Genomic DNA, 15,044 nt, shown 5'->3' on the forward strand with positions numbered 1-15,044 from the left:
TCCCCCCTCCCTCTTTCCCTCCCTCCTTTGCATTTTCAGATACAGAAGGTACAATCCCTAGACCTTAGGAGGTCGAGACATGGTGACTTTAGAGGCAGAATTCCAAGCCAGATGTTGGGGCGATGGGCCACAAGGTGGGGACAAAGAGGGGGTTGGACTTGGAATTTGGTGGGATTTATGCTATATAGGAACAGAGCTAAGCTATAAACCCAATTCCCCTCCACTCCTCAAACACCAAGGTCATGAAGGAGGGCATCCTAAGAGCAAGACAGAAGCCTCAGTGAACTTGTGAGGAGGGCCCTGAAAGCAGTAGCTTCTTAGAGTTATATTTGTCTCCCCTCCGCAAACTGCGCAGCCTCTTCCCGGAAGAGCTGGGAAGGAACGCGCGTGCGCGCTGTCCGTTCTGACAAACTAAGGCCCCTCCCCAAAAAGGGGGGCGTGCGCCTTCACCTCCCTGCTCACCAGCGCCCCGAGTTAAGCCCCGCCTCTGAAAAAGAAAATGCCCGCATCCCCGCCCTCCCGCCCCTGAGCTAAGCCCCACCCCCTGGCAAGGAAACAGTCACTCCCCCTACTCTGGAGGACCGTCCAGCCCAGTCCAAAGGGAGGACGCTCCCGCCCTCCCCTCAGGGCGTGGTCCGGACGAGCCCCGCCCCCTCCTGGCCTCGCCTCCTCGCGCGCAGCCCCGGGGTCTTTTTTTTCCGTCTCCCGCCTCCTTCCCTTCTTTTGTCGCTGTTGATTGGCTGATCTCTCGGTGACGTCATGAGATCACAGATTTTTCCCGGGGCCGCGCGCCTGTACCGGTCCGGCCCCGGGCGGGGAAAGGGGTCGAGAAACCCCGCGCTAAGGGGCCGGTGGCAGCGGGGGCAATGCCGAAGCGATGCTGCCCCTTTGGGGATGCGACCCCGCTGCAACTCAAGGTCAGGGTCGGCCCGAAGGAGCTGAGCCGAGGCGTCTTCGGAGAGCGCTATACGCGGGAGATCTTTGGTGAGGGCCGCGAGGCGGGGCGAGGGAGCAGAGGAGGAGTGGAGTCAGGGGGAGGGGCTCGAGAGCAGAGGAGAAGGACCAGAGGAGGGGGAGCTGGAGGAGGGGCTGGAGAGGAGAGAAGGACCAGGGGAGGGGGAGCTGGAGGAGGGGCTGGACAGCCGAGGTGAAGGACCAGAGGAGGGGGAGCTGGAGGAGGGGCTGGAGAGCAGAGGAGAAGGACCAGGGGAAGGGGAGCTAGAGGAGGGGCTGGAGAAGAGAGAAGGACCAGGGGAGGGGGAGCTAGAGGAGGGGCTGGAGAGCAGAGGAGAAGGACCAGGGGAGGGGGAGCTAGAGGAAAGAGGAGAGAACTAGGTCGAGAAGGGGCTGTATCGGGGAAGAGGAAACCTAAAAGAGAAGCCGGAGGTAGGCAAAGGTGCCATAGCCAAATGAACTTTGTAACTGGGACCTCCATTAACATATGGTAACTCTAGGATGCCACTGCCCCAGTGAACTACAATTGTCTCTGTTGAATTGTGAATTCCTGAGTGCAAGGGCCTCTGTCGTATCTAAACTTTGTGTCTCTTCCAGTAGTCAGTTAATAAACATTTATTAGGGTTAGAAACACAGTGTTAAGTACCAAGGACATAAAGAAAGCTCCTCCCCCAGCAAAAACGAAAACTAAACCAAAAACAAATTCGTACTCCCGAGGAGCTCACAATCTAATGGGGGGAGACCGCATGCAAAGAACTGGGCCCTGGTCAGGAGAGGGCTTAGCAATTACTCGAGTACTGTGTGCCAGGCAGCGTGCTAAGTCATATAAAGCCAAAAAAAAGAAACAGTCTTTTCCCTCAAGGAGCTTAAGATTCCACTGCAGAAATGCAAGGTGTATGCAGATTAAGTGAATACAAAGTAATTTCTAGGAGTGTGAGGAGGAGGGGAAATAGGGAAAGGCTTATTATTGAAAGTGGTTTCCGAGGTGTGTTTTGAAAGGAGTTAGGGACACTAAGGCTGAGGTAAAGATGGAATGTATTTCAGATGTGGAAGTCATCCTGGGGAAACAAGTAGCCATGGATCAGTTGGTCAATATGCATTTATTAAATGCCTACTATAAGCCTGGCACTGTGCTAAGCAATAGGAATACAAAGATGAAAATGAAATTGGCCCCACCCTTTCGTGCTTATGTTCTGATGGGAAAACATGAACACATAAAAAATTATAAAATACAAAGCGTCCCAAAAGTCTTTACTGTAGTTTTAAGCTAAGTTTAAAAGACTTTTTAGAAACCCTGTATAAAAAAAGTACATTCAAGGCAATTTTGATGGGAGGAGTGGCACTAGCAGCTGAAGGGCATCATTTGAGCTGAGCTTAGAAGGAAACTAAGACTTCTGTGAAGCGGAAAACAGAGTACATTGAAGGGTGAGTTTATAAATCTGGAAAGGTAAGCTAATTTGTGAAGGGCTTTAAATTTATATAAATGAGTTTGTATTTTTTTCCTAGAGGCAGTAGAGAGCCACTGAACTTTTTTGAGCAGAGGAACGATATGTTCAGACTATGCTTTTGTTGTTGTTTGTTTTTTAGTCTTTTTCAGTCATGTCTGACTCTTCATGACCTCTTTTTAAGAGTTTCTTGCCAAAGATACTGGAGTGGTTTGCCATTTCCTTCTCCAGCTCATTTTACAGATGAGGAAACTGAGGCAAACAGGGTTAAGTGACTTGCCTAGGGTCACATAGCTATTAAGTGTCTAACGCTGGATTTGAACTCAGGTCTTCCTGACTCCAGATCTGGCACTCTATACACTGTGCCACCTAGCTGTCTTTAGGGATATTATTTTAATAGCTGTGTGGAAAATTCACTGGAAGAAAGAGAGAGATTTGGGACAGGGAGCCCAGTTAGGCTACTGTAATGGCCCATGTAAGAGGTGATGATGGCCTTAACTGGTGGAGAAAGGGATAGATTTGAGAGGTGTGGCAGGGGAAGGATTGACAAGGTATGGCAACTGATTGAATATGAATATAGAGGATAACTGAAAGTGAGGAATTGAGTATGATGCTGAGTTTGTGGACTTGAGTGACTAGAAGAATGGTGCTGCCTTAACAGAAATAAGGAAGTAAGGATGTGGGCTGAGTTGGGGAGAAGCTAATTGGGTATATTTTGGATATATTAGGTTCCAGGTGCCTGTGACATTCGGTTGGAAAGGTCCATTGGGCAGTTGGTGTTACAGAACTGGAGCTCAGGAGAGAGACAAGGGCTGGACAAATAGGTATTGGGAGTCATCTGCATGGAGATGATAACAGGAGGTGATGAGATCAACAAGAAAGAGAATTTAAAGAGAAGAGAAGAGGGCCTGAGACAGAGCATTGGGGTACATCCGTAGTTAGGGGGTAGGAACTAGATGGTCTAATAAAAGAAAATGAGAGGTTGGATCATCAAGAGAGAGGAGGAGGAGAGGATGGTCAGTCAACAGTGTTATGATAAGGATAAAGACTGGAGGAAACACAGATTTGAGGGGTTAAGAGATCATTGGTATTTTGGGGAGGAACTTCAGTGCAATGGTGAGATCAGAAGCCAGATTACTAAGGGTTGAGGAGTGAATTAGAGGGAAGGAAATAGAGACAGTGAGTATAAGCAGCTTTTTCTAGGAGTTTGGCTCTGAAGAGGAGAGAGAATATGATAGTTTGAGGGATAGTCAGGTGACTTTTTTTTTTTGAAAGATAGGAGAGGCTTAGGCATGTTTGTAAGAAGCTAGTAGATAGGAAGAGGTTGAAAAGTAGAGAGGGGTTGATTGTGGGGGCACTCTGCTGGAAGAGACAGGAGGATACAAGTAGAAGGGATCGCTAGCTGCCTCTTCATCAGAGACTGTAGATTAGAAGGTATCAGGGTCTTTTTGGGTCCGAACAGAATTGGGGTTCTGGCTATGTGACCTTGAACAGGTTCCTTCTCCCTTCTGGGGCGATTTCCTCATCTCTAAAAGGGGAAAGGGGGGAGTGATTGGACCAGATAATTGCTAAGAGGGCAAAACCAGGTGTAAACATGTATCCTTCCACCTACCTGTGACAGAGCTCTGCGCGTAACATAACCATGTGATAAATGTTTGTTGTTTTGATTGAGAGCAGAGTGTACAAGGGCCGCCTCTGTTGCCTCCTGCCCACAAGGCCCAGAGTCAAGCACTAGCTTTATTTTCAGGGTAACTTCTGGATGAGTCCCATCCCTTGTGATCGTGAGCGCAGGCCAGCTGGCACCACTTATGAGGTTAGCCTGGTCCCTGGGGATCCAGTTGCCAGGCATTTACTGACCCAGACACTGAGCCTCTGATCTCTGCCATCCCTAGATCATATCATCATCCACAGCCATGCCCCATCCCCCTTTTTACATGCATGTTTCCCCTTTTTTCTGTATATTCCCTCTTAGTGATGTCATCAGCTCCCAGGGAATGAATTGTGATTTTTATGCCACTGATTCCCAATTCTACATATCCAGCCTGCATCTCTCTCCTGGACTCTAGGCTTGCATTATTTCATCACCAACAGGCTACAGGGACCCCACTTGAGTGTACCATAGGCATCTTAAACTTAATATAACCAGAATGGGACTCATCCATCTCTCCTCCAGCATCCCCCAGCCCGTCTGCCTTCTAAACTTCCCTATCACTGTGTAGAGGTCACCCCCATCTTCCTAGTCACCCAGGCTGGAAACCGATGTCATCCTCAGTTCTTCACTCTCATTCATCCATTCTGTTGCTAAATCTTTGTTTCTACATTGACCACATCTCTAGTGTATGTCCCTTTCTCGTCACTCACATGGCTAGTTCATGGCGGCATCACTCTCTCCCTGGACTATTGCAGTAGCCTTCTAATGGTCTCCCTGAGCAGCCAAAGTAATCTTCCTAAAGCATAGGTCTGACCATATCACTGCTTCCACCCTGCCCCCCTCTCTACCCCACCATCCTCCTTCCTAAAACTCCAGTGATTACCTGCTACCTCCAGGATTAAATACAGGGTCCATTGGTATTTAAAGTCCTTACAACCTGGCCACTTCCTCCCTTTTCAGCCTTCTTCTAATAACGGAAGGCAGGAAAGGGAGTTGGGGCATAGGTAACCAGATATAGGCATGATGGAGTAACCCAGAAGAATAGAGCCTGGTAGGAAATGAAGATAGGACTGACCTAGACAACCCTGTCTATGGAAGTTCTGGGAGAAGCTCTCAGCTGTCCACCCTCTAGTCAAAGGGAGGGAGGGAGGGGGCCCAGAGGCAGAAGGGACTGATTAGGTCTAAGTTCCAGGCCTAAAGTGATCTTGTAGAATGAAGAGGTTCCTGGGGCATGATGAAGTCCAGAGGAGCCGGGTGCTTGCCCCATCCCTGTGCCTTTGCCCAGGCTGTTCCCCTTGTCTGGAATGCTGTCTCTTCTCCTTCACCCCTTAGAATCAGTGGTGTCCTTCAAGATTGAGTTCAAAAGCCACCTTCTGCAGAAGGCCTCTCCTGATTTCCTAAGCTACTAGACATCCTCTCTAATATTATTTTCCCTTTTAAGTATTTCTTTACATATTGCCACCATTAGAACGTAGGCTCCTTGAAAGCAGGGACTTTTTTTTTTATTTATCTTTCTTTGTATCCCTAGGCCTTAGCACGGTGTCTTAAGCACATAGTAGGTGCTTAAGAAATGCTTTTGACTGACTGGCTTCCAATTCAAGTTTGTAACCTTAGAGCAGGGGTTCTTAACTTGGAGTTCATGAACATATACATATATGTGTGTATATGTATATGTGTATTATATATGTATGTATATATATGCATGTATAGATAGGTAATTTTCTCAATGTAATTAATTTCCTTTCCTTTCTAATTCATTTAGAAACATTCTAAGATGGGGTCCATGGGCATCACCAGATTGTCAAAGGGTCCATGAGACAAAAAAAAAGTTAAGAACCCCTGCCTTATTAGAGTCATCTTCAGCTCATCATCTCTCTCACTTCCCTTTTTTTCCAGTATCTAATCATTTGGCTAGGTCTTACTGATTTACCTTCACTATATCACTCTCAGAGGATCCTTTCTCTCCACGTAATGCCCTCACCACCACTTACCTGGACTATTACAATAGCCTTCTAATTGACCTCCCAGCAGTCAGTATCTCTGAGCTCCAAGCCATTCTCCACTCAACTGCCAAATTAACATCCTAAATCAGAGGTGTCAAACGTGCAGTGACAGCCCATGACACTCCCAAGTTTGGCATGACTCACATTAAAATGGAATTGGGAAGTATTTAACAAAATAAATAAAAATGTAATAAAACAGAGATGATATTAATATATGGTTTTTCCAAGTCAATGTGTGGCCTGCAAGGCTTCTTATGTATGGATTAGTGGTCCCCAATTCTATTCAAGTTTGATACCACTGTCCTATAGCATAACTCCAAGCCTGCTACTCCTATGCTCAAAAGACTTCAATAAGCCTCCTCTTTCTCTTGGGTTAAAATACAAACTCCTCAGCTTGACATTTAAAACCTTTCACATTCTGTCCCTAAACTCTCTTTCTAGACTGAATTCACATTACTCTCCCTCCCACACTCCATGTTCCAACTAAATCCATCTACTTGCAGTGTTCCTTACATGACATCCCATCTCCGATTGCACAGGCTGTCTGTCTGTCCCTCATGCCCAGAATGCTGTCTCCTCAACCTCATCTCTTGGAATTTCCATGTTCCTTCAGATCTCAGCTCAGGTGCTGCCTTCTACAAGAAGCTTTACCCAGTTCATCCTGTTAGGTTCTTCCCCTTTACCAGCCCCCCCAACCATCATAGGTATTCTTTATGTATATCATTTCTATTTTAGGTTGTCAGTGTACATATTCACCTAGATCCTCAGTCACATTTCTAGTTGTTGATCATCTGCTCTTGAACTAAAATCAAATTATAAAATACTGGGTGCTTCCTATATGACCATAGCTGCTGTGGGGAATACTGAGTGGGAACCAGACATTTTTATTGGGGAGTTAAGATTAATGCTCAGGAAATACACAAGTATTTACATGTAGGTGCTAAATTATCTATTTCGGGCTCTGAGTGCTGTAAGGAGAGGTCAGTTGTGAACTATTGTTTGTAAAAACATTGTGAAGAAATTAGAAATTCCCTTCTCCCTTGCCTTCTAAGACCTTGCTTTTCTGTCTTGCTTTAGCTTCACTGGCTCATGTTCCTACTACCCATTAATATAGTTTTTCTCCATAAACTAGAGTGGTTAGCCTTCTCTTAGTTTTTACATTCTTGTGAAGTTCATTATCTAGGCTTATTTTGAGAGCTCATCTACTCAGATAGTTTTGCTAGGCTTGTGGGGGGGAGACAGAAAGCACATAATAGCAGCTTGTGGAATGAATGTTTTCTGATAGTGTTTCTCAGGCCTGGAATTCATTTATTCTTCACCTTCAATTACTTGAGAAGTAGTTCTCAAGCCTTAACTTCTGTCTTCTATAACCATGTTCCCTGGCGGCAGGGTCTGTAACTTTTGTGTCTTTCTGCCCTTCAAAATTAATGAAGTTAGTTTGGGGAGGGAGAGAGAAAATGAGTGTCATAGCTATGTCCCAAAGTGCCCTTCTCCAGTTCTGTTGCTGGGTTAGGATTCCTGTTTTCTTTATCTAAGATAGGCTTCAAGGCCCTGTTCAAAGGCCACGCCCTCTGTGAAGCCTTGTCAGATCCCCCAGGCATGAAGAACACTCTCCTTCCTCAAATGACCTTTTATTTACTTATCTCCCCAATAAATTTCTTGAAGTCAGGAGCTTGTTTCATTTTTGTCTTCCTTATCTTTTTTTTTTGTTTTAATCAACTATTCCTCTCACTGCTTTTCCAGAGAAGACCAAGCAGCTCTTGTTTCGGGGAGCCCAGGCCTACATGGACCACATGTGGGATGAGAGCTGTGCCACGGACCACCTTCCAGAGTCAGCAAAGCATGGGCAGGAAGCCCCCCGGGCAGTGTGTGCCTTGAGTGGGCAGATGCTGATTGGGCAGGATGGGAAGCTGCTCCGGAGGTGTGCACAGGTTACAGATGATACAGGTACCTAAGCTAAGCGACTGACAGCAGAAGCTTCCTCGATTCAGGTTATAGCATAGATCTTTAGCCAGGGTGCCTTCTCTTCATGAAATTCATGACAAATTATCCACAGGTACTTCAACTTCATGAAGATTTTCTTGGTTTCAGTTAAAAAAAAAAACAGATGGCTTTGTTTTACAAATTGAGCCAATATGAGAGAGCTGTCTTATTCTTTCAGGAAGACAAAAAGCTTTGACTCCAGTTACAAGTTTAAATTTGAAACTAGGTTAAACAACTTTTAACTGATAATGATAAGCTAAATATTAGATCTGAGTCTTTCTGCAGCCAGTCAAACTCTTAAAGCATCCCTAATGAACACAATTTAATAGCACTTCAGTCCGTATTTGAGGCATTCTCTCATATAATAACAAAGGAGCAAAGAGATCATCTTGAGGACTGAAAAAATTGGTATGGAAAAAAAAAAGAAAGAAAAAATTGGTATGGAACAGTAGGGAACATGGAGCTTCATGGAACTGTGGGCTCCAGTATAAACTCTGTAACTGAGAGCAAAAGAATCCCCCAAGGCAAAGTACACAATTTTAATATGAATTGAAAAAACTCCTTTTTATTCTCTGGGTGTCCAGTTACCTGAAGAGGTAGAGGAAGGCAAGTGGAGACCTGGCAATGGGGTCAGTTTGGACATGGCAGAAAGCTTCCAGCACTTTTGTGCAGCCAAATCAGTGAACCACAGGCACTTGGTTTTCCAAACAGACTCGTCAGAGGGAATGTCCAAAGCCTGCTCTTCCTGTGTAAGGACTGTCCGTGGGAAAGAGGCCTGTAGCCAGTGTGACCGCTTCCTGTGTCAGAGCTGCATCAAAATCTGCTATGGCTGCAGCACCGTGCTCTGCTCGCTGTGCGCTGTTGTGAAGTAAGTGGCCCGGAAGGTCGTGTTGGAAAAGAAAGCTGGCAAAGTCTGGAACCATTATGGTGGGCTGTGGGTGCTCTTGGGGAAGGTTCTCTGTTAACTGGGGTGGGAAGCATTGTCAGCAAGCCGGCACTCTCCGTCTTCTGCCAGATTGCTCTTTCCAGCAGCTGCTGAGGCCATAGGTCCCAGAACTAAAGCTAGAGGAGACTTAGAGGTCATGCAGTCTGATCTCCTCCTCTTACAGGTGAGAGAGGACCAGAGACATAGAGTGATTTGCCAGAGGCCGCACAGGTAGGAAGTAAAGAGCTGAATTCACACCCGAGTCCTCTGACTCCAAATCTTGTGCCAGTTTTAAAATATTAACTATTATAAGATCACAGAATGTCAGAGCTAGAAGGGACCTTAGAGATCAACTAATTCAAGGATTTTTAACCTTTTTGGGGGCCTAGACCCCTTTGGCTATCTAGTGAGGTCCATAGATTGCTTCTTAGAAGAGTGTTTTTAAGTGCATAAAATAAAATACATCGAATTACTAAGGAAAACAATTTCCCATCCAAGTTCATAGATCCCCTGAAATCGATGTATAGACTTCTTTGGGGTTAAGAATCCCAGGCCTGGTCCAGGCCCTTCATTTTATAAATGAGAACAGTCATCCCTAGAAAGGGGACATGACTGGCCCAAGGTGTCACAGCAGTTTAGTTGCAAAGCTCAAGACTAGAATCCAGGTTGCCTGAACTCCAGGCCTGGTCTCTGTCCACTGAATCATGGTTTCTCCTCTGGAAAACAGGCCTATCTAATGAATTTTCTTGTCTTCTCTTTCTCCATGGTGTTCTCCCCAGTTACAGTGACATTGGTGAGAGTGCACTCTGCAGGGGCTGCTCCATGTTTGAAGCCTGATGCTCTGCCTCTCCTGTCTGGGAGGCCTGTTCACCTGGGTCATCTCCATCTGCACAACTGACACTAGTGTGTAGATGGAAGAACTAAAAGATTTCTAGGATTTTGTGGCTTGTATGTTTTATATTTTGTATTCTAAATAGAATAAGTAACAGAACTGAATAAAACCTTTTTATATTTGGATGACTGGGCACCTTTTTATTATTTGTGTGAAGGGTGTGAAATCCCAGGCCGTTTGAAGGTCATTATTATGGAGGATATTGCGAGAATATCCTGGGCCTGTGAAGTAATTCTTTGAAAGTTTTTTATTTTGTAATGTCTAAAACGTAGAATTTTTTTAAACCTAAATCATTTGAATAGTTTATTTAAAAGTGATCATATTTGTGGGTTCCTTCTAGGATACTAATTTTTACTTTTCCTGTCTAAGAGTAAGTCATGAAGCGTTTATTAAGTGCCTACTATGTGCCACGTACTGCATTGTCCTAAGTTCTGGGGATACAGTGAAATGCTTCAAGGCGCTCACAGTCTGATGGGGAAGACAGCATGCAAACAACTATGTGCAGACAAGACAGAGACAGGATAAATTGAAGGTAATCTTGGAGGGAAGGCATTGGAATTAAAGGGAACTGGGAAAAGCTTGTAGAAGGTGGCATTTTGGGGCAGCTAGGTGGTATAGTGGATAGAGCACCGGCCCTGAAGTCTGGAGGACCTGAGTTCAAATCCAGCCTCAGACCAAACACTTGACACTTACTAGCTGTGTGACCCTAGGCAAGTCACTTAACCCCAATTGCCTCACTTAAAAAAAAAAAAAGGTAGCATTTTGGCTTGAGGAAGTAAGGAAAGCCAGGGAGGTGGAGGTAAGAAGGGAGAAACTTCCAGGTATAGAGGATAGCCAGTGAAAAAGCAGATTCCAGAGATGGACTATTATGTGAGGAACAGCAAAGAAACCAGTGTAAATGAATCATAAAATTGTTGGAGGGGTGTAAGAATACCAGAAAGGTGAAAAGGGGCCAGATTATCAACAGCTTTAAAAGCCAAAATCCTGGAAGTAATAATGGAGTCACTGGAGTGACTATTAATAAATAGCTGGGTGGGTAGTGCTGTGGTCAGATGTGTTCTTTAGGAAGATCGTTTTGATAGCTGAAAGGAAGAAGGACTGGAGGAGAGACAGGGGTGAACCAGCGGCTATTACAGTATTGTCTGTGCACGAGGTGATGAGGGCATGAACCCAAATGGAGATGTTAAAAATCATCGTAGCAGCAAACTGAGGGAAATGTCAGCCCTCAGACGAGTTAGGGTATTTTTCTCCTGCTTTAAATGTTGAACCACATCATAATGTCATTTTAAGTAGATGACTCTGAAGATACCTTATAACTATTACCACACACCTTGATTCCCTAGTAATCTCCTGGATAGCCTCCCTGACCTCTGGTACTTCCCTTTTTAAAAATAAGTATACAAATTTTTAGTGATATTTATGTCACCAAATTTTCCTGTGTCCCTTCCTTTATTGTCCCAGAGAGTCATTCTGTGTAATGATTTTTTAAAGATAAAAAAAGTCAGCAAAACTGATCAGTATATTACAAAAGTCTGAAAGCACATAAAATGCAAACACTAAGTAGATCTCCCACTTCAGCGAAAGGGTGGGAATAGGGGTATGTCTTCTCATATCTTTTTGGAGCCATGTTTGTTCTTTGTGATTTTGCAATATTCACTTTCAGTTGTATGTGTGTATGTGTGGGTGTGTGTATTTCTTTCTGTTTACATTGTTGTAGTCATGTGTTTTGTTTTCTTTACTCTGCTTACTTATTTCCTCATAAGTGCATACAGATCTTTCTGTGCTTCTCTGCATTCATTCTGCTTGTTATTTCTTATAGCTCAGTAGCTTTCCCATTACATTCATCTAACACAATTTGTTTAGACATTCTCCAATTGGTGAGCATCTACTTTATTTCCAATTCTTTGCTATTATAAAAAGTACTAATATAAATATTTTTAAATTTATGGTAACTTTGTTATAAATGGTCTTCTTGGGGTATAATCCTACTAAACTTAATTTATAGATGCTATACCAATTAAACTATCAAAGGGATACTTTACAAAACTAAATAAAATTCATTTGGCTAAACAAAAGATCTAAAATACCACAGGAAATAATGGTAAAGGGGAAGTAGAAATGAAAGAGAAATAGTACTTTCCAGACCTCAAACTATATTGTAAAACAGCAGTCATCAAATCCATGTGGTATTGGTTCAAAAATAGAGAAGTAGGTCACAGGAATAGTCTAGACTAGGGAGAATTAGAAATAATGGAAATTGGAACTTCAGGTGCCAAGATGGCTGAGTGAGGCAGTAATTCATCTGAGTCCTCCCAGATTCCCCTCCAAACAACCTTACGATAACACCTCCGATAAAATTTTGGAGGGATGAAGCACCTTACCAGCTCAGGACAACTTGGAGGGTCAGCAGGAAAGGTCTATCTCACTAGGGTGGGAGAGGTATGAAGTCTCAAACAAGCCAGAACCAGAGAGCAAAATAGAAATTGAGATAATCTACTGATCACCACCTGAAAGAGAGTCCAAAATGAAAACTCCCAGGAATATCATAGCCAAATTCCAGAGCTCCCAGGTCAGTGAGAATACTGCAAGCAAACAGAAAGAAACAATTCAAATATCGTGGCACCCCGATTAGGATTACACAGGATTTAACAGTATCTTTACTAAATAACCAAGGGTCTTGGAATATGATATTCTGGAAGACAGAGGAGCTAGGATTACAACCTACCCAGCAAAATTAAATATAATTCTTAAGGGGTAAAATGGATATTGAAATAGGTGACTGTCGAGCATTCCTGATGAGAAGACCAGAACTGAATAGAAAATTTGAATTTCAAATAAAAGACTCAAGAGAAACATGAAAAGGTAAATAGGAAAGAGAAAACATAAGAGATTCAATAAGGTTAAACTATTTATATTCTTACATGGCAAGGAGATACTTGTAACTCTTAAGAACTTTATCACTATTAGGGCAATTAGAAAGGGTCTACATAGACAGGTGCAGGTGTGAGTTGACTATGATGAGATATTAAAAAAAAAACTAAGGGGTGAGAAGGAAGATTGCACTGGGAGAGGAGGGAAGAGAGAGATATAATGGGGCAAATTATCTCACATAGAAGATATGTAAAAGAGCTATTCTAGTGGAGGGGAAGGTTAGGGGAGGGAGTAGACAATGTTTGAACCTTACACGCATCAGAATTGGCTCAGAGAGGGAATAACATACACAGTTGAATATAGAAATCTATCTTACTCCATAGGGAAGTAAAAAGGGACAGAGATAAGGGAAGGGGAACTGGTAGAAGGGAGGGTGGATTGGAGAAAGTGGTGCTCAGAAGTAAAACACTTATGAGGGGGAACAGGGTAAAAGGTGAGAGAGAGAGACGGAAGGATAAACAAGGGGAAAATAGGATGGAGAAAAATACACAGTTATCACAACTGTAAATGTGAGTGGGATGAACTCACACATAAAATGGAAGGAGATAGCAGAATGGATTAAAACCCAGAGTCCTACAGCATGCTGGTTACAAGAAACACATCTGAAGCATAGAGGCATACATGGAGTAAAGGTAAGGGGCTGGAGCAGAATCTATTATGCTTCAGCTGAAATTAAAAAAGTAGGGGTAGCAACCATGTTCTCAAACAAAAGCAAAAGCAAAAATAGATCTAATTAAAAGAGATAAGGAAGGAAACTGTATATTGCTAAATGGTACCATGGACAATAAAGTGATATCAATACTAAACATATGCACCAAGTGGTATAGTATCTAAATTTTTACATTGTTTTCTGTTTTTTCATTCTTCTGGTTTTGTTTTACAGTGGCTTGATTTCTCGTAAAGTCACTAGCTTTCAATTCCTCCATTCTAATTTTTAAGGAAGTATTTTCTATAGTAAACTTTTGGACTTCCTTTTCCATTTGGCCAATTTTGCTTTTTAAGGCATTTTTCTCCTCACTGGCTTTTTGGACCTCTTTTGCCATTTGGGTTAGGCTATTTTTTAAGGTTATTTTCTTCAGCATTTTTTTGGGTCTCCTTAAGCAAGCTGTTGACTTCTTTTTCATGATTTTCTTGTATCACTCTTATTTCTCTTCTCAATTTTTCCTCTACTTCTCTTACTTGCTCCTCAAAATCCTTTTTGAGCTCTTCCATGGCCTGGGACCAATTCATATTTTTTTTTGGAGGCTTTGGATGTAGGAGCTTTGACTTTGTTGTTGTCTTCTGGTTGTATGTTTTGATCTTCTTTGTCACCAAAGAAAGATTCTGTGGTCTGACTTTTTTTTGTGAGGTTTGCTTATGATCCCAGCCAATTACTTGAGTTATAAACTCTTTGTTAAGATAGGAGTTTGTTTCCAGCGTGGAGAATGTACTGTCCCAAGCTTCAGGGGTTTTGTGCAGCTGTTTTCAGAGATACTTCTAGGGACCTGTAAGTTTTCAGTTCTTCCAAGGTGGTATGATAAGGGGTGAGGTGTTTACTCCTTTCCTGGCCTGTGCTCTGGTCTATGGGTGACCTCAAGCACTCTTTTCTGCCTTGGAACTATGAGGAGGATTCCCTCTCTATTGCCACTACAAGCTCCACCACACCAGCATTTCTCCTCACCCCAGGACCGCCACCCAGAACTGTGACCCAGATCCAAGCATGGGCAAAGCAAGAAAATCCCACACCAGCAAAGAGATCCCTGCAATCCCCCCTCTGATCAGCCATTTAATTCCCCATTCAGTCTGTGGGCCAAAAGCTCCGAAAGCAGCCACCGCTTCAAGGCCACATGGGGACTGGGCCTGGGACTGAGCTTCTCTCTCACCACAGTCACAGACTTTTCCTACTGACCTAAGTTGTCTTTGGTGTTTGTGGGTTGAGAAGTCTGGAAATCGCCACAGCTGCCCATGATTCAATCCTCTTGAGGGCTGCTCCAGGTTCACTGAGGCCTGTTTTACCTGCGAGCCCATACTGAACTGCGTTCCTCTTCCCGCCTGGCACGATAGACCTTTCAGATCAACCATCCAGGTTGTGTTGGGCTAGAAATTTGTTTCACTCTGTCTTTTTGTGGATTCTGTTGCTCTGGAATTTGTTTAGAGCCATTTTTTACAGGTATTTGGAGGGGTTTGGGGGAAAGCTCAAGCAAGTCACTGCTTTTACTCTGCCATCTTGGCTCTGCCTCAGCATGTAAATTTTTGAAGGAGAATTTAAACAAGTTGTAGG

At 43.7% G+C, this 15,044-nt stretch overlaps 1 protein-coding gene across 2 annotated transcripts; it reads left to right on the top strand.

Annotated features, from left to right (window-relative positions):
* Positions 1–783: 783 nt before the first annotated feature.
* SIVA1 (SIVA1 apoptosis inducing factor) lies at positions 784–9,978 on the top strand. 2 transcript variants are annotated; one of them, XM_027849204.1, is made up of 4 exons: positions 784–984; positions 7,797–8,000; positions 8,748–8,904; positions 9,741–9,978. In XM_027849204.1, exons 1-4 carry the CDS (start codon positions 867–869, stop codon positions 9,796–9,798), a joined length of 537 nt encoding a protein of 178 aa, XP_027705005.1. In that variant the 5' UTR covers positions 784–866; the 3' UTR covers positions 9,799–9,978. The 2 variants fall into 2 exon arrangements, with proteins under 2 accessions (XP_027705005.1, XP_027705006.1); XM_027849205.1 differs by lacking the exon at positions 9,741–9,978 and adding an exon at positions 9,146–9,240.
* Positions 9,979–15,044: the final 5,066 nt, after the last annotated feature.

Source organism: Vombatus ursinus, unplaced genomic scaffold (assembly GCF_900497805.2).
Source record: "Vombatus ursinus unplaced genomic scaffold, bare-nosed wombat genome assembly UNPS02007284.1, whole genome shotgun sequence".
Taxonomy (NCBI): domain Eukaryota; kingdom Metazoa; phylum Chordata; class Mammalia; order Diprotodontia; family Vombatidae; genus Vombatus; species Vombatus ursinus.

Bases quoted from the DNA above. Each gene is read 5' to 3' on its own strand.
- SIVA1 (XM_027849204.1), top strand. From the start codon at position 867: ATGCCGAAGCGATGCTGCCCCTTTGGGGATGCGACCCCGCTGCAACTC. The intron at 8,001-8,747 runs GTACCTAAGCTA...TTTTCCAAACAG, and splicing joins ACAGGTTACAGATGATACAG to ACTCGTCAGAGGGAATGTCC. The intron at 8,905-9,740 runs GTAAGTGGCCCG...TGTTCTCCCCAG, and splicing joins TCGCTGTGCGCTGTTGTGAA to TTACAGTGACATTGGTGAGA.